The sequence below is a fragment of the Musa acuminata genome, chromosome BXJ2-5 (assembly GCF_036884655.1).
Source record: "Musa acuminata AAA Group cultivar baxijiao chromosome BXJ2-5, Cavendish_Baxijiao_AAA, whole genome shotgun sequence".
Lineage (NCBI taxonomy): Eukaryota > Viridiplantae > Streptophyta > Magnoliopsida > Zingiberales > Musaceae > Musa > Musa acuminata.
Window position 1 is genome coordinate 45977153 of NC_088342.1, and position 18557 is coordinate 45995709.

The window sequence follows — 18557 nt, forward strand, 5'->3', positions numbered from 1 at the left end:
GTTTTTATCCCATACATATTTTTATTATAGTATACTATTTTATAATAGATAGGAGAATATTTAAGTGCACTGCGGCGACGTCTCCACTGCCTTTCTTGTCGGCGTGGCGGGTTTGCTGCGGCGGTTGATGGTCCGGACGATCACGGTGAAGGCGCAACGCGGGCACTTGAGATACCCACGTAGATCATCGTCACGGTCTTCTTCAAAACACACACATATATATATATATATATATATATATATATATATATATATATATATATATATATATATATATATATATATAAGGTGTGATGAATGTATTATCATTAGTTATAATTTTAGATTCAGTAGATTAATTGGTGAATCTAAAATTAATCTACTGAATCTAAAATTATAACTAATGATAATACATTCATCACACCTTTTATATATATATATATATATATAACGAAGGAAACATACTATTATCAAATAAATACTGAGAATAAATGCTGACCGTCAGATTTCAGAGTTCATCATATTTACACCGAATCGTGGCAGTAGCAATATGCAGTACAACTTGTGAAGGACAACAGAAGCAGAGAGAGCGACAGAGTGGTAATACCGTAATTATACCCTCAGTTCCACTTTTGTGCCCTTGGATGCCTCCACCTCAACCGCTTTTCTTTACCTTCCGCCTTGGCCCCGCGCTCCGCCCCCGACCTCGCTCGGCCGCCGAAGCCGGCGACGAGACGTCTCGGCTGCGACGGCGATGCTCGATGGTCGCACGGATCGCGACGAGGAGGAGGAAGAGATGAAGGAGGAGGAGTTGGGGCCGGATGGTACGCCGATGCCGTGGCCGACAAGCCCGATCCTACTCCTCCCTCGGGACGCGCTCTATAACGTCCTCGGTCGCCTTACCCTCCGCGAGGCGCTCGCTTGCCGCCCCGTCTGCCGCGTCTTCCTTGACGCCCTCTCCTCCACTCCCTTCTTGGCGTCCCTAGCCCCGCTCCGCCTCCTCGCCCTCCGCCACCCCCGGGCCGCCGAAGCTTCCTCCTCGCCCTCGCTCTACGCCTTCGATCCCTCCCTCCGTCGTTGGCTCCGGCTCCCCCTCGCCTTTCTCCCGTTCCGATCTTCTTCCCCCGTCACCGCCTCCCCTTCCCCCTCTCTCCTCTACCTGTGGGTCGATGCCGTCCCCTCCCCCTCCACCGTCGCCGGTGCCAAGAACCACCCTAAATCCCTCGCCGTATGCAATCCTCTCACCGGATCCCACCGCCTCCTCCCCCCGCTCGGCTCTGCCTGGTCCCGCCACGGCACCGTCCTTGCCGGCCCTGGCGGCGCCGTCCTTGTCGTCACGGAGCTCGCCGCCCTATCCTACGCCCCGGGCACCGATCGCTGGCTTAAGTTCCCCTTAAGCCTCCCCTCCAAGCCGCGGAGCCCGATCCTGATGTCCGGCGCCGTCTTCGCTCTCTGCGACGTCGGCACCCCCTGGCGGAGCCAGTGGAAGCTCTTCTCCTGCCACCTACGCGACCTCGGCGGCACCCGCGGGTGGGCCTCGCTCGATCGGCACGAGTGGCGAGACATGTTTAACATCCTGAAGCGGCCGCGGCTCCTTCCTGGTGCGGGGGGCAGGCGGATTCTGATGATCGGAGGGTTGAGGTCCTCGTTCGCGGTGGATGGTCCATGCTCGACGGTCATGATCCTGAGGCTGGATCTGGCGACGATTGAGTGGGAGGAAGCGGGGAGGATGCCGCAGGAGATGTACAGGTGCTTTGGAGGTGGAGTCTTTGGGCCAATGGCAGCACCAGCGGCAGCCGGGGGCAACAATAAGGTGAAAGTCTTTGGTGGAGATGGGAGGATATGGTTCTCAGGGAAGAGGGTGAGAGGAAAGCTGATAATGTGGGAGGAGGACGACATCGGAGGTAGTGGCGGTGGCCTGTGGAGTTGGGTGGACGGTATTCCAGGTTACAATGAGGGCATGTACAGGGGTTTTGTGTTTGATGCTGGATTCACTGCTACACCTTGAATTGCTCAATGAACTGGTAAGATCTTTAAATCTTTTGCCTATAATTTGTGGACAATTCACATCCTTGTTTGATTCAAGTTCTTCAGTCAACATAAATTTCTAGCAAGGCATGTGCTTCTGATTTGATCGATATTTAGAATATCTTGGCACTACATGGAGATTATGTAGAAATTGTTGCCTCTGCATGATAAGTCTTGTGTAAGATAACCTTTAGATGTTTGGAGTGATGACAAGCCTAAATATAAACTTGATTTTAACACCTGTTTTTTTTTGTTTCATTTTAGCATTGCTTGAACAAAACTAGCAGTTAAAACAAAATTCTACTTTAAAGTGGAAGTGTTTTATCTTCTAGAAGAATCTTTGTGGTTTCTCGAGTTAATTTCTTGAAATTCTCCTTCAGCTGAAACAGCTCACATTTTGGTGCCATCACTAACAAAATCCCATTTGAGGGTTTATCCCATTGTCCAAGTTATTTGGTGGATTTAATCTTTACTACCAGACTTGGTAGTAATCGATAACCTCCCAGTATAATTACCAGTAGATTTATGGAGATTAGATTGGTCCTTAAATTTCTATGTTATTTCATTTGAGCCAGGTCCTTTGGTGAAAGGCCTGTCTAGAATTTATTCAAGTCGTTTACTGCAATTTTTCTTTTGTGAAGATAGGAATTGCAGATGATGCTTATTTAGGTAGGGAATGTTTTTTAGGAAATCTGAGTCTCCTACATGTTAAAGGATGAGCGATACAGATTTCTGGTAGGAACTTCTGGGTGAAAGCCTGTAGAAATGTTGAGTCTAATTTTTTATTTATTTTGTAATTAGGTAGCTCATTAAATTAGGATGTTGTTTGTTGCATTTAATAAGTGCTTCAATATGATTTAGAGGTAAATTTACATCATATGAAGCTTTTGGTATGTATTTGGAATTTTTCTTTTTGTTTTTTTTCCTCGACTTGACATTTTGACTCTTAAATATCATGTTGGATGTAAGTTAGGAGTTAATATATAACACTTGGAAGTTAGAACTGAACAAGGACCCCAGCATTTTAAGTTGATGATCTCCAATTGCTGTGGGAGTTTGTGTATGAAAGGAAATACTTTATTGGGTGTCTCCATATTAGGTTACAATAGGCAAAGATGAAATAGTACTTTTAATCTTCTATACCCTTTGATCTTTTGTTTTCTAAATCATGCAAACAAGAGTTACTCAAGAAGACAATTTGTTTATTTACTAAGTGGTTGACCATGGTAAGTTCTATTTTGTGAAAAGATGATAACAAATGTCTAGGAAGCTCAGCAGCATGCTGTTCTGGTTAACAGCTTATTTTGGATAGCAGAGTGATTGATTGACACTCTACAGTAAGGCTCTTGGCACTAGATGTGCCCTTAAAAAAACATTTTAGGGATTTTTATAGTGAAAGCTGGTCGCTTGTGTCACGACCCGAGTCTGATGAGCTAACTGGCTAATAACTCCATTTTGGTCCTTCAATCGCGGACCAAAATGCTTAAGCGGGAGTTAACATAGTACACTTATCAGGCCCTTATAAGCCAATCATACATATTGCCCACTTCCGATGTGGGACTAATGGGATGTTACAATATCCCCAACTTAATTAGCTTGACGTCCTCGTCAAGGCCCGACATAACCCAGATCGAACCCTAGCATAGTGCATATGAGGTTTAACTCAGTGGTGGCTCCATGCCATGATGAGTTCTCGACTCCATCCACGGGTAGTCATTTTCTACTCGAGCCCTCTCACCCTGTCCAAATGCTAGGTCGGCTATGATACCAAATGTCACGACCCGAGTCTGATGAGCTAACTGGCCAATAACTCCATTTTGGTCCTTCAACCGCGGACCAAAATGCTTAAGCGGGAGTTAACGTAGTACACTCATCAGGTCTTTATAAGTCAATCATACACATTGCCCACTTCCGACATGGGACTAATGGGATGTTACAGCTTGAGTGGGAAAAGTACATCTAGTATCTCATGTTATTATGGAATACCCTCCTGGGGAGGATACAATTCTACAAGATGGCTGGACAATGTCAATTCAGATTAAATGCTTCATGATAGGCAGGACAGCCAAGGTAGATTCAGTAATAAGCATTGACAAAGGACACACCGACTCTTGGACTATTTTGGTGATGTTGGCTCTAAGAAACTAAATGGCATTGTTATTCATATAGTTATTTCTAAAACTTGTGGAATTTAGTGTATTTATCTTATGAGAATGTTTCAGGTATATTACACTAATAGGAACCTCAATTTGAATAGATTTTCAATGGCCATAAGTGTTAAAGACCTAATAATATTGAATAGGGTGCTAATTATTTGTCATGGAGCATGCAGATATAGAGTAATCTTTATCAACTCCTCAAAATGGTGGTTTGTGTCTATGTTAAGAGAATAAAATGACTTATCTTGAGGATAAGGTGACAGCAATAACTATTTTGGTTGTTGCTATCCTACTAAAACAACACATTGCTAACCATATATTATTTCTTTGCTCAATCAACTGAATAAGTAAGATAGAGGTTGAGGGAATTATTTACTCTTACCAAAACAACACATCTCTAACTATGTTATTATTTCTTTGTTCAATCAACTGGATAAGTAAATATAGAAGTTGAGGGAATTATTTCCTTGTTCAGTCAACTAAAGGTACTTGTTTTGTTTCTAGATTCTGTATCACCAGTAAAATTACATGAACAAGAATCATGTTATAACATTGGATAATGAGATAAGCTCAGAGCTGTTGTATTCGTGAAACTACGAAAGGTTGTGAGACATAACACATTAAAGAAGCTAATGTTGAATGCATGATTAGGGGGGCCATATATTCATCAAGCATGTGAACAGTACATGTTATGTATGAAATGGATAGAGTGAAAATTGCTAATCTGGGTGCAGAGCGTCAGTGTTGGTGGAATGCCCTTATTCTTTTCTTTCAGTAAAACTAGCATTATGGGTTTCTGTGTTGAGAGCTGCATCTCACAGAGTTCTTCCTGGAGTTAAATTACTCCATCAGAATGATTTGGGATGTAATTGTGCTTACCACAATGATCATATGAACTCAAGGCCAAGCTTCTGTCTGGGTGATCTAGACAGGAATTTTTTGTTTGGTTCATTTGCATGGGCTAATTAAATTGACAAATGACAGCTAAGATGTATGTGATCCTCAGAACTTTCTGGAAACTGTAATTGAATATGTAATGGTCTAATTGCTTCTGTGTCTTAACATTTTTTTATTTTATGTTACTGTTCATATTTTATGGCCTTGACAAGCATTTATGGACACATTGCAGTGGAAGATATTAGGCTTATTGCACTTATGTATTGCTTTTCACTTGTCAATTCTGCTTTTAGCCATGCTAAAGTAAGTTATCAAGCTCAGTGTTTAATAGTCATTCTGTGGGCCATCCTCTTTCATTTTACCTCCTGATGAATAGGTGTAATTGAATGTTTTCCATTCTTGATACAATTAAATACAGGAATAAATATATGCCATCAGAAATTTCTTCTTTTTCATCCTGTTGCTTGTCATATAGGCTGAATAACTTGCTTGCTTTCTTTACGTGCAGCATGTGCAGTGGCGACTGTGATATTAATGTTCTTTATCTGCTTTCTTTGGTGAAAATTTTCAGAGCCGACAAGCTAATAATTCATACTCTTCATCACAAAATAATTCATACTCTCAACAAAAAATCACTGGGAAGGGAGCATGATGCATATTGAAAAATGTGGTGGATAAATCAGCATTTGCATCAGGAGTTATGACAGAGGGAGTGCGCCCTATTGCCTTTCTATATACAAGAACCCCTTTTGGAGCAGTTATGCCTGTGTGAAGCTTGTGGTGATCATGTACAAGTTGCCATGGCAATCATGTTCTGTCGATTGAGAATGAGAACCCGAAGGTGTTTCCAGGGGAACTGGAGAGTAAAAAAAGAAGATGCATTCGATTTCTATGTATTTGCTCGGCACCCGCTAAGGTCATCCAGAACGTGTCACTCGTTCAACAGTAGTGTTGCGGTGGAACGAATGGAGCGATATATGAATTTGTTCCTGTGCTTATGAAACTGTCAAGCGAATGACATCCAGCTGAGAGGTTTGTCTTCCATAAGGTTATTGCTTATGTAATCATTGATCATCATTCCGGTCATGAAAACATCTTCTATTATTAGTCTTCTACACTTAAATTTCTGTTGGTTGCCAAGCTAGAAATTCCAAGAAAGTCAACTTTTACCAAAAAAAAAAAGAAGAAGGTTCTGTCTTTTATTTTTTTCAGGTGACAAATAGTCGCATCGGAACTATTAAGGCGGCATGAGAGCCCGAAAAGTTAAAGCTTCAGAAAGGATCGCATCCAGGATCCAGGTACACATCATCAAGATATCCTTTGAATAGTATGAATAGCACTAACTCTTTGGTGTGTTGTTGATGATGTTACATATGACACATGGATTCCCCAACCTCTGAATCTTAGTGGATTCATTTGGATCCACTTAGGTGCCATGTAGATTAGATGATATGTGGATATCATGTCATCACCAACACACCAAGGAAATTATTAGAAATTGGTGTGAACAATGCTGTCAAGTTTCTCTTTTAACCATGCAACTTCATAACCATTGTGGATGTTCATGCCCTCTTGGGGTTATGAGAGCAAGCCTATGAACTGGAAAAGATTCTACTTGCACTTAAATCTTAGTCAAATCCATATTATCGAATCAAGATCAGAAGAATTCAATGAGAACTTTCCAAAGCATTGAAATAATTTATACAACAACAACAGAGCATTAGTAACTTTCCTCAAATTTAAACCTATGAGTGACAGAAGGCCTTCAGATCATCCATTTGCCTTTTGTAGATATATAAATCTTCCTACTGTATAAATGCAGTTCCTATCACATATGTTTTTCTATGTCTAGATATAGATTGTTTGTTCAGATGACTACCATTACCATCAAAGACTCCCACCCTTTTTCTGAACAACTGATCAAACTTTAGAACACTATCTCTCACACCCTTTTGGAGGACTTTGATGCAGAAAGTGTTCCTTCTGAAGAACACTTGATATGTGGTCTCTGACCAGTTAAATTTGCTCCAAGACTATTGTAGCTTCACCTTTCTGAGTACTATGTTCAGCTATAAAAAACTTCTTCTTCTTCTTCTTCTTCTTGACACAAATCTACAGAGCTCGTCCGTTCTGCTGTTGATCTTGGAGATCTCGTGAGCTCCGATGCCAACAGGTCAAGCATCCGACATATGTCAACAAAATGTGGATTTGTTTCATCTCCAGCAATAAATTCGTGAACAGCATTGTCCACCTCAATCGAGCTGCACCCTGGCGTCTTCTTCATCTTCCTACTCCTCACCAGTTTCCTCATCTTGGCCACACCATCCCACCTCCCGGCAGCAGCGTAGATGTTCGACAGCATCACGTAGTTGCCGGTGTCCTCTGGCTCGAGCTCAAGAAGTCGCTCTGTCGCCTTCACAGCCGTTTCCACGTCGCCATGGATTCTACAAGCACAGAGCAAAGACCCCCAGATGCTGACATCCGGTGGGAACGGCATCCCATCTACGAGCTCCACCGCGCGACGGATGCAGCCTGCTCGACTAAGGAGATCCACCATGCAACCGTAGTGCTCGATGTCTGGATCGAGACCGTAAACCTTCTTCATCGATTCAAAGTACCACAGCCCCTCGTCTACCAGCCCGGCATGAGAACAGGCGGATAGGAGTCCGAGAAATGTGATGCAATTTGGCCTCACCCTCTTATCCTTCTCCTCCTCCATTTCCACGAACAGCTCGATCGCATCAAGTGCCCTCCCGTGCGTTGCGAGCCCGCCGATCATCGTGCTCCACGATATCACATCCCTATCGCGCATATCCTCGAACAGCTGATGGGCTTGGTCGATGCTGCCGCATTTAGCATACATCTCCATGAGCGCATTGCGGATGAAGGTCTTCTCGAGCAACTTGCGCTTGTTACAGAAGGCGTGTATCCACTTGCCCAGCTCCAGAGCTCCCAGGTGAGCGCATGCCGGCAACACCGACACGATGCTGATGTCGTCGGGCTCTAACCCTTCCGACTGCATCCTATGAAACACCTTAATGGCGTCGGAGTAGCAGCCGATGGAGGTGTAACCAGAGATCAACGCGGTCCAAGAGACCACCGATCTTTTGGGCATTGTGTCGAACAGAGCTCGAGCTTTCCTCATCTGCCCCGATCTAGCATGCGCCGTAATCATCATGTTCCACGAAATCACATCTCTCTCCGCCATTTCGTCGAACAAGCAGTGTGCATCGACCAAATCGTCACATTTGGTGTACATCTCTATCAACGAGTTCTGGATGATGGAATTGGAGCCCAACCCAGACTTGGAAACACGGGCGTGAACTTGCCTTCCGAGATGAAGCACCAGCAGCCCAGCGCAGGCCTTGATCACAAAAGGATAGGTGAACCCATCCGCAAAGACGTGATCCTGCCGCACCATTTGCTTGTACAGGCCGATCGCTTCGAGGAAATGGCTGTTCTTGGCGTAACTTCTGATCATTTCATTGTACAAGAACGCATTCGGTTCCTCGACATGGTCGAAGACCAGAGCGGCGTATTCCAACCTTCCACCGACACTGCAAACGCTTATGATCTGAGTCGCAAGGTAGCAACTTTGGGAGAGGGCAGAGACCACAATGCGAGCGTGGACTCTCTTCAGTTCCGCGAAACAGGGGCAGCTCCTTAGCATCGGCATGATGTGGTCTTCCATTTCTCTGGCAGCCCGGGTGGGAATCCTCATTCAGTGGGCGACGAAACGAGGAAGGATTGGCGATGATTGCTGGATGATGGAAGGCGGGACTAAGCTTCATGGAGCCAAGGTGGGAGTCCAGCTTCATGGGGGCGAGGCGTCGTAGCGGAGGAGCATGACGGCGAGGAGGAAACTGCACGCACCACTCTAATCTACTCTATGCCAAAGTAGAAGATGCTGAGTTGGTACCAACAAATGAATCGAGTACTTTTGGCATATAGCGAATGAAAGATAATGATTACGAGGAAGTCCATTGTGAACGGATGTGTGAGAAATAATAACAATAATTATAATTATATATTATTAATTATATTTATAATTTTAATTTTTATATTTTAAAAAATTATATTACCATTCTGTGAAACCTCTAAGTTTATTTAGCCTAATATCATCAATCTTACTAATGAAAACTAATGATAATGACTGTGAGCGATTGCTATGAATATGAAAGAAAAAAAAAGACGACAAAAGATTAAAATCATTCTGCGTTTGCCTTAGCGTCGACACAATTATCGAACGCATTAGCGTCGACACAATTATCGAACGATAAAAGATCCATGTAATTATAAAACAACACCCCTCGACATCACTCAACAATTACATCAATACAAATACAAAACCCATACATCTCATTATCGTTCTCTTCATCCACAACAACTCCCCATGACCCCAACTACGCTATCAGCTATCACCACCACCACCATCCGTCACCATCAATTAAAACATTAAAAATATTTTTTTTTCATATTACAATTGATAAAATCAATGATGATAAGATAAATGATTCTAAATTAATCAAATAAATTAAGAAAACCATTAAAAAAAAAACACACAAGTAATACCACGACTTGGTTGCAATTCCTGGAATCATAGTTTCAATTGCCAAAAGGGGGTGGATTTGCAAGCAAAACCAGGTTTGGTCCAGTTTCAACATACTCATAAGCCAATCCATATAATTGATTGTAATTATGGTCCAATTTCAACAACTCACAAAGTCAATCCACATAACTGATTGTAATTATAAAGAATGTTCATCAAATTACCTCAAATATTGGTTCCAAAGATTCCAGTAGTTCTGCAACTACAAAAAAAATATCATGGTGTCGAACATAATATTACACCTTTGAATTTGCATCAGTAGCAGCAACCGAAAGCACATCTTCTGCAGCAAAGAAATTTATAAAACAAAAACAAAAATCAACTGCATTACATGCATGTCAGGAAGTTGAAATGCCCTCTGAAGCTAATTAAAATCCTAATCTAGACAAACCATCCAACTCCCACATCATTTCTGATATTCATCTTGTCAATTATGTACAAAATCTTATAAATGTAGTAAGTAGCCCCTAATAATTAATCTCGGATCTTGGGTCAAGAAAGAACATAAGCCATGGAACGTTGTATCGAGGCCTCTTTCGAAAGAGAAATTTAGCCTAACTAGCTGAGAAGTGTATGTAAAAAAAATCTTCTGGGTCTTGGGTCAAGAAAGAACATGAGCCATGGAACACATTATTTCAGGGCCTGCAGATATATTTCGGAAGAGCAAATTTCGCATACTCCAATATATCCCATAGCCTTCAAGAAGCACATTTTTTTGTAGGTCCAAATGATCAAAAGGGGGAGCTTAAACTCGAACCAAACTCTCCAAATCACAATCTATGGGAACAAATCAATCGGTCAACTTCTGACAAGCAATCCAGAAATCAGGACACTACTGAATAGGATCACCGGAACAATGCAACATGCTAGGTAACCCAAAAATGTGAGAACGATCACAGGACCAAATTGAACCTGCCAAAAGGTTAACAAAGTTTAAATAATGTCGCTAAAATAACTCAAAAGATTCCAATGGTAGAAACAATGAAATTTACCCAGTATCCATCCCAGAAAAACATATTGGCAGGTGCAAACTGGATGACATCACCAAAGCCTAAAAATCCACTGTTTATCATTTCAGGCATTTCTTAAGGGAGATAAATCTTTTTTTTCCCAAAAAATGCTTCACACGCCTCTAATCCCACAGAAAAGCAGAGATCTTAACTGAACAAGACTGTATCATTTTATCGAGTTCTCCACCAGCATCCAGATCATCAACATTCCAAACACTCAAGACCATGATAAGGATCTTACTAAAGCACAGAATCCAACATGGGGAACGCACAAACGATAAAGCACCAAGCAGCAGCAATTTCCAGAAAGAACAGGGCACTGTATTATAGCAACATTTATCATATAACCAGTGGCATCCAAGCCCTGAAGTAGCACCAAAGTAGCATGCCTGACAGATGCAAAGCAGAGTACCATAGAACACCATAACTAAAGCGAGTAACAAGGCCCACTACCACCTTAATCACCAGTACTGGTATCAAACTAGCTCCATGACTGCATATGATGGCATAAAAATAAAAAAAGTTATTTTGCAAAAATGCCAAAAATGAGATAATGTAGCTTAATCATACCTGGATCATAAGCAGCAATGGGATCAGGATCTGTAGCTGCCTCCACTAGGGCGTTCATATGGTCCAGATCGATCACGGTTATAACGATCACCTCCCATGCCCCCACCTCCACGGCCTCCTCCATCCCTACTACGACCACTATATCGGTCACCATTCCGGTCAGGACCATATCGATTATTATTGCCACGACTACCCCCATACCTGTCATCTCTGCCACCATACCCATCCCCTCTTGCACCATCACCAGAAGGGCATTCCCTAGCAAAATGACCAGGCTTGCCACATTTAAAACAATCACCACTATTTGAACCTCGTCCACTACCACCAAAATCGCGACCACGCCCACGAGATCGATCTCGATCAAAGTCACGCCCACCATCACGATCCCTGCTAGCAGGACCTTGTGGTTGAGCTCTTTCCACAAGAATAGATCGCCCATCCAGATCCATCCCATTCATGGCTTCGATAGCTTCTTCCATAGCTCCCTTGTCATCAAAAGTGACAAAGCCAAATCCACGGGAACGACCAGAAAACTTGTCAACAACAATCTGCAGGTTGGATGTAACACTAAATTATGCAAAATAAATTTTAGTGAACCTTGTACAAACAAAAACTAAACAGGAGTTTGTAAGCAGCAGTTAAAAAAAAAAAGATATTGAGCTTTGTCTCATCCTATTTGGAATAATTACAAATGGCAACTTCAGAGTTTTCAAAATCCTTCCAACAAACTATAGAAGGCACCCAAAAACAGCTTTGTTCGTGCTTCACAGGAATTAGAACAAGTCTTATTACAGTTAATCTGAAGATATGCAGTGATAAATATAAAAACATCTTGCTATAACAAAAAACTATCTTTGGCACTGTTAAATGCTTAATAGCAATGATAGTATCACACTATTGGTGTATATAGTTATATGTAAAACAACATTTAGTTGAACCTTGGACTCAAAAACTTTTCATGCATTAACACCAGATGCACTATGTCCTAAAAAAGAAAAGAACATACGTGGTGGGGACCAAACAAAAGTTGTATCAATATTTTTCTGCAAAATATTTACTGCCCATTAATATAAATATTCCTCTATGCAAGTAGACATATTAAATATTTTATGGAGACTATAAGGAAAAACAAACAGATTTCGCTTTTCCAGAAATAGTGAAAAAAAGTTATATATGCCACCTTTGCCTCACTGATTTGACCAAACTTTTGAAATGCCTCCTTCAGATCTTCATCAGTTGTTGACCATGAGAGGCTGCCTATAAAGCACCGGTACTCCTCTATTTCTGACATTTTCAATTTAACTAACTGCGCAGAGGAAGAAACATACAAGAACAAAACATACGATCAGTTACAAGCGATTTCAAATTTGAATCAACAAACTGATAAGACAATAAGATCAGCAGATTAACTATTCATATAAAAGAAGCACAATGTGCTCCAACAGATACCTGCAAAATGAGAGATGTTCATTACTAAACAAAACACACAACCACTCATGTCCATTATATTTGCAGCAAGTTACAATTTCGATCAACCCTCATGGGTAAGATAAGGTTGACATATTAACCAATATGATATGAAAGAAATTATCATAGTGTAAATCCTCTCATATAATCTAATTTCAAGAAAATATATTGTAGGCCATGCTAATGCTTACACTGACTCCTTTTATCTTTCACACTTGTCAATATACATGAAAAACGAAGTTTATCAGGCAATTGTAACACTAGGAGAGTTCTAAAGATCTCTTCAGACATTTTAAGATGAAGGTCCATAAAAAGAGGTAATTTAACTTGAAGTCAAATACCAAAACATAAATACAACGGAAAACGGTCACCACACAATTGAAATCCACTTTGTGAACAAGTAAACCAGGCAAGTTATTATTAATACAATCAGAATTGTCCAGGATTTACAAATCTTTTATTACCAACTATGATAGAAATATACCAAACTCTAGTGTTGCAATTTTGATTTTAAAAAAAAACCAAGAAAGAATGTATGGTCCAGAAATGATCTAATTATGTTGGCAGCATGTCACCGTACAACTCTTACACAGTTTCTCTCTCTAAAACTTATACGGTTAATCCACATATTTTGACTATGATATCAACCACTCAATACAACAAACATAAAAGTGCAAAAAAGTCGCGTACTCCCATATCAAACATGTAGCCGACCTGATATGTCTACTCCCTTCATCTTTATGAAGATTCACAAGGTTCAATAAAACATACATAAAAGCCAACCAGCGAAACAGGGTATGAACTGACACTCCAACAAAGTCACCTACTCCAATTAAAACAGTTTAAATTATTGATTTGATGACTGTTTAATATCCAGAAAATAAAAAGTAACATTCGTAATACAAATGAATCAAAGATAGAAACCGTAAATCAACACCTGTATTCAACAAAACCTAAAATCAAGAAGATCACGAGGTATACGGTTACAAGAACCTTAATCGTCCGCGCAAGAAAACTAGCACCTGTATAGAGCAAGACCTTAAATCAAGAAAATCACGAGAATTAAGTGCATAGTTACAAGAACCTTAATCGTAGGCTAAAGTAAACCAACACCAGCATCCAGCGATACCTTGAGTTAAGAAAATTACAAGAACCCTAATCGACACGCGCAGGAAAACTAACACCGTAATCAACAAAACCCTACCTAAGTCAAGAAAATCACAATAATTAGGTCCATGGTAACGAGAACCCTATCGTACACCCAAGACTATGCTAACAATGATAGAGAAACCTTCGAGACCGAACAAATCTTGAAACAATATTACCATAAGGAAAGGATCGAAAACGAGATTACGACGATCTCCTGGTTCAGATCTAACCTGGGAGTCACCCAGCGGCGAGAGGACGAGGATCCGCGAGGCGGCGGGGAAACCCTAGAACTCGAGCTCGAGCGCGTGCGGCTGCCCTTTCTCTCCGTGAGATGTTTTGCTTACGCAAAGCATCGAAAAAGAAGACCTATATATCGGCCCGGTCCGTGCATGAGCGACCGGCTTGGCTAATTCTGGGTCAAATCTGACGTGCCGGTTCGAGTTGGCGAACCCATGTTTCTAAAAGAATAATCAAAATTAACCCCAAATAGGATAATTAATTTTATTAACATATTTATTCTTTAAAATTGGAGAAATAACGTATTTGTTACTAATAAATTTTATTATGACACGTATATCCTCTTTTTTTCTCACTGATTGTTGTATTTTTCCTCTTTTCCTTTTTTTATTTTTCACTGTTGATTTTGGACAAAAAAGAATGGTAGTTTGATAATTATATTACATGTTAAAAGGGAGTTATAATTTTGGAGTTGACATAAAATAGGGTTGAAATTTTAATTACAATTAAATCACATAAGATCGATTTTGATTTAAAATTTATTAAATAATTTGTGTTTTAAAAAATATTTTTTTAAATCACGAAGTATCGATTCAGAATTAAATTGGAACTGATTAGGGTAATAATAATGATGGGATGCAAATTGACGTCACGGTGATATCTCTTGGGTCACGCGGATCGAGGAGCTACATGGGTTGCCTCGATCTGATTTGATAGCACCTGATCGAGGCAGACCAAAACGTCGACCGTGGCACGTCGCCATCCTATAGGAGCCCGGTCCTTCACGCAACCTCAACACCGATGTCAGACGCCTTCCCAAGTACGGTCCTGCTCCCTGCAAACGGGCACATTAGGAAACGGTGACCTTCCCTATAAAAACCCTCGCGTTCGGAACGAGAAGGTAGGAGGAAAAATCTCCTAAGACTATCGATTGACTTGATCGTCGGAGGGGTCGGGTTGAGCTCTCCCGACCTAACCTGTGTGCAAGGATGAAGACGGAACGCCTCCCACCACGCGCTCAGGCGAGAAGTTCACTCCCGGAAGAAACAACAATCCTGTTGAGACCGGACAAACGTAGTCAGCTACCTCGACACTCTCAAGGGTAGTCCAGGAAGATTCCCGCTCATTTGGATCTGAACCCAACCGTATTGACCCCGAGGCCACGGCTTAAAGTTGTTAACACTAACACGAACCATCATATTTCGATTCTAAAAACCTAAAATTATAATTGAATCATCATAGATCAATTTGGTTCGATTTAGAATCAATAAATCATCGTGCTAGTTCAATTTCGATTCGAGTCCGATTTAGTTTCAGCGAATCGAATCGTGAAGCAACAATAAGTTAGATGAGAACCATATTATTATCTTTTATTTATTTATTTATAATAAATTCTACGAGAAATTTCTCTAAGAATATAGCATTGTTTATGTGCTTACAAAAAAAAAAATATATATATTTCGTTTAATAACATGGTATTAAGTTAGAGGTATAAAGGTAAATAGGCATCTCAGAAATATCTTTTCTTATAGAAAGGGTAACTTGACTTGCAGCCCAAGCAATCCTCTCCAAATTTATTCTACTTCCGAAACTACCCCAACTGATTAAATGGAATTACCAAGTCCACAGGCCCAAACCCTCCGATATAAGGCCCTCTCCTGTGTCCTCAAAACCCTATCGTGCCACCCCGGTCCCGATGCGTCTTCCCTTCCCCGATCCCCCCGTGGCCTTCCCTAGTCGCCTATTGCCTCGCCGGTGATCGATATGGCGGCGGAATTGGCTGTGTCGGCGGCCCCCGCCGCTTACTTCCCGGTCGTCTTCTTCGACGGCGATAGCGAGATCGACGTTGGATCTGTTCTGGTGCACCCGTCGGTCGGCTTTAAGAAGTTCCAGGCCAGCGTCAGCCAACGGATCGGTGTCGCCCCTCACCAGATCTCCATCTCGCTCGTCCGCCGCAAGAAGGCCCGGGTGTCTCCGGAGGTCCGCCGCAAGGTGACGATTGACGAGGCGTCCGACTTCGCGGCGATCGCCCGCGAGAGGGACTGCTTCGTCCTCGCCGTACTTCGCCGGCCACGGCGGGAGAGGCGGGGCCGGTCCAAGAGGAAGAGCCATGAAGTCGGCGAGGAGAAGAAGGCGGTTCCGGAGATGACGATCCTGAGGCGGAACCCGATGGGGTCCGGGGTCCTCGATCCGATGCGCGGTGGGCTGGTGCCGGAGGCGATCGCCGGATTGGGGCTGTGGGACTACGAGGCCCAGCTGCGGAGCATCCAGCGGCAGCGGGAGAGGCTCCTGATATCGACCGCGGCGGCGGCGGCGGCGGCGGATGTCTCGTACTACCCATTCGCGGTCGGTCATCGTCCTTCGTCGCCGGCCTCGTGCCGTGAGTGCGAGGCGGCGAAGGCGGATGGTCGGTCGCCGGGGTTCCATTGGTGCGTCCACGACGCGGTCACCATTGGCTTCCGGTCGCCGGTGGGGCCCATCCAGCGTCCCTCGAAGAGCCACGTCGAAGCTTCCGCCTAGCTGGACGGATACGATCGAACGCATCCCTTTTTTATTTCCATCTTTATTTTCGATTTAATTCTTCGTTAAAAAAACGAAAAGGGTAGAGAGAGAGAGAGAGAGAGAGAGAGAAGAGAGTAGACTTTGAACTGTGTGTTTGTACACGGGGTGGCGTTAAAAATACGAACCTCGGTGTGATGGTATCAGGGAGTATACCGTATGATACAAGTGAAGACGGTGGTGAGCTCCGCCGGGGAAGGAGGAGCTACAGTTTGTGAATGGGTGCGTCGCATTGACGTCCGAGATACAGTTTGGTCCAAAGCTTAGGAGTAATCCCTTTTATCCTTTTATGTGAAAGGCGAAAGTATTAAAAGTAATAAAAGGTATATATATATTTGATATAAATTTTTATTGTATTTATTATGTTAATTTTCTATAATTATTATATCTTCGATAAATGGTTTTATATATGATCGTTATCAAAATTAGATCAGAGTGGGCCATTCGCTAATGGGAAGCCAATGGTCTTTTTTTCATCAGATGATGTTTTAAACGTTTCGATCGTTGAATACTGCTTTAAATGTTTCAGCCAATGCATTTGTCGTTGGTAAAATGAGTGGCAGATGCATGAACACATGGCGAACTATTCTTCTCAGCTTGTTCATGGTTATATGCAGATGATGATGATTCGGGTAAAGTAATGTACTGCATAATAAAATTATATTTAATCTCGATGATCACCAAATCTCCTTATAAAATGCATCCAGCTGACAATATATATATATATATATATATATGAAACTTCGTTAGTTGTTAGGTTGCTTGTTACAAGAAGTGATGGACCAAATAAATTGATGGAGAAGCAACTATTATGATAAATTGAGGAAGAAGCAAATCGGAGGAGAACCGGTTCGATTAATCAATTAATTAATGAGATTACAGTAACCGGTTCGGTGGAGATGTGCCAACCACAAATGGCAAACCAAAATTTCAATTTCGTTTAAACGAAAAATAATTCTTATTTTTTTTAAATCGAATCTTTGTTTTATATTAATATTGTAACATCGTAAAATTTTTCTTACGTCATCACATCTTTCCATAAATATATTTAGAGTCAAAATAAATAAATAATTTATTTATTAATCAAATCATAAGCCTAATGTATTTATTGAAGGATATAGTAATTCAGATGACTTTATTAGGAAGGGTTGTTCTTTATTCGAATTCGATTTAGTGCTAGTGGAAGATTGATTTAAAAATAAAAAATAAAAAAATTTAACAATATGAACTTTAATAAGTCAACTAAAAAATTAATACATGATAAAAAATTAATCATTCTATTTTTGACATATATTAAATACCTAAATAACCATTCTTCCAATAACGAAAGACGATTGAAATAGTAACTCTCAAGTGGATTGAAACAGTCCGGCTATCACGTCTAATGACTTGCTAATCCCAAAAAGAAATCATCGTATCTATCATTAACAAAAAATAACATAATTTCGATCATATCTATATTTGAATAAAATAACATATTTAAAATATTTATTTCAAACATCATTAATATCAAATAATATCAATTAGCTCTCAATCGACATAGATTAAATATTATACCTTTAAAGAATAGATCAAATATTATACCTTTAACTAATGACTGTTTGTATCTATGTAGAAAAGAGTTTAATATCTAATTGTTTACTCAAATTATCGATAAGTCATATGATTAATCATGGTCCAGTCATACTAACTATTCTCCATGACATCAATTATCTCATCGGTTATTTTTTCTTTATTCAGTGGTGTTATATCTTTGGGAGACTTAATTATATTTTTTAGGTAATTTATTTCTCGATTAAGGCTTAGTCTTGGAATCTAATTTTCCAGATTTATTTTTATAGAAACTCTAATTCTTTTATTCTTGCATAATAATATAATAAAGTTATTTCTTTT

General features: G+C 41.0%; 4 protein-coding genes across 6 annotated transcripts; 2 read left to right on the forward strand and 2 right to left on the reverse strand.

Moving 5' to 3' along the window:
• Positions 1 to 588: 588 nt before the first annotated feature.
• Positions 589 to 6472, forward strand: LOC135613035 (SKP1-interacting partner 15-like). Of its 3 annotated transcripts, XR_010487175.1 has the most exons (3): positions 590 to 2003; positions 5572 to 6095; positions 6276 to 6472. XR_010487175.1 is itself a non-coding variant. In XM_065109953.1 (2 exons), the coding sequence occupies exon 1, from the start codon at positions 734 to 736 to the stop codon at positions 1985 to 1987; it is 1254 nt and encodes a 417-aa protein (XP_064966025.1). In that variant the 5' UTR covers positions 589 to 733; the 3' UTR covers positions 1988 to 2003; positions 5635 to 6186. The 3 variants fall into 3 exon arrangements, 2 of the variants coding, with proteins under 2 accessions (XP_064966025.1, XP_064966024.1); XM_065109953.1 differs by lacking the exon at positions 6276 to 6472 and having other exon boundaries at positions 589 to 2003; positions 5635 to 6186; XM_065109952.1 differs by lacking the exon at positions 6276 to 6472 and having other exon boundaries at positions 5572 to 6186.
• A 232-nt stretch (positions 6473 to 6704) lies between these two features.
• Positions 6705 to 9022, reverse strand: LOC103986362 (pentatricopeptide repeat-containing protein At2g20540). The gene has a single exon (XM_009404350.3). It carries the CDS (start codon positions 8782 to 8784, stop codon positions 7129 to 7131), a length of 1656 nt encoding a protein of 551 aa, XP_009402625.2. The 5' UTR covers positions 8785 to 9022; the 3' UTR covers positions 6705 to 7128.
• Positions 9023 to 10908: 1886 nt separating this feature from the next.
• On the reverse strand, positions 10909 to 14218 carry LOC103986361 (glycine-rich RNA-binding protein RZ1A). Its single transcript, XM_009404349.2, has 4 exons — positions 14099 to 14218; positions 12433 to 12558; positions 11253 to 11800; positions 10909 to 11175 (listed from the first exon to the last, which is right to left on the reverse strand). Exons 2-3 carry the CDS (start codon positions 12541 to 12543, stop codon positions 11276 to 11278), a joined length of 636 nt encoding a protein of 211 aa, XP_009402624.2. The 5' UTR covers positions 12544 to 12558; positions 14099 to 14218; the 3' UTR covers positions 10909 to 11175; positions 11253 to 11275.
• Positions 14219 to 15768: 1550 nt separating this feature from the next.
• Positions 15769 to 17143, forward strand: LOC135611896 (uncharacterized). The gene has a single exon (XM_065107542.1). The coding sequence runs from the start codon at positions 15870 to 15872 to the stop codon at positions 16623 to 16625; it is 756 nt and encodes a 251-aa protein (XP_064963614.1). The 5' UTR covers positions 15769 to 15869; the 3' UTR covers positions 16626 to 17143.
• Positions 17144 to 18557: the final 1414 nt, after the last annotated feature.

Coding starts and splice junctions, on each gene's coding strand:
- LOC103986361 (XM_009404349.2), bottom strand. CDS start 12,543: ATGTCAGAAATAGAGGAGTACCGGTGCTTTATAGGCAGCCTCTCATGG. Junction 11,801..12,432: donor GTCAAATCAGTGAGGCAAAG/GTGGCATATATA, acceptor TCCAACCTGCAG/ATTGTTGTTGACAAGTTTTC.
- LOC103986362 (XM_009404350.3), bottom strand. CDS start 8,784: ATGAGGATTCCCACCCGGGCTGCCAGAGAAATGGAAGACCACATCATG.
- LOC135611896 (XM_065107542.1), top strand. CDS start 15,870: ATGGCGGCGGAATTGGCTGTGTCGGCGGCCCCCGCCGCTTACTTCCCG.
- LOC135613035 (XM_065109953.1), top strand. CDS start 734: ATGCTCGATGGTCGCACGGATCGCGACGAGGAGGAGGAAGAGATGAAG.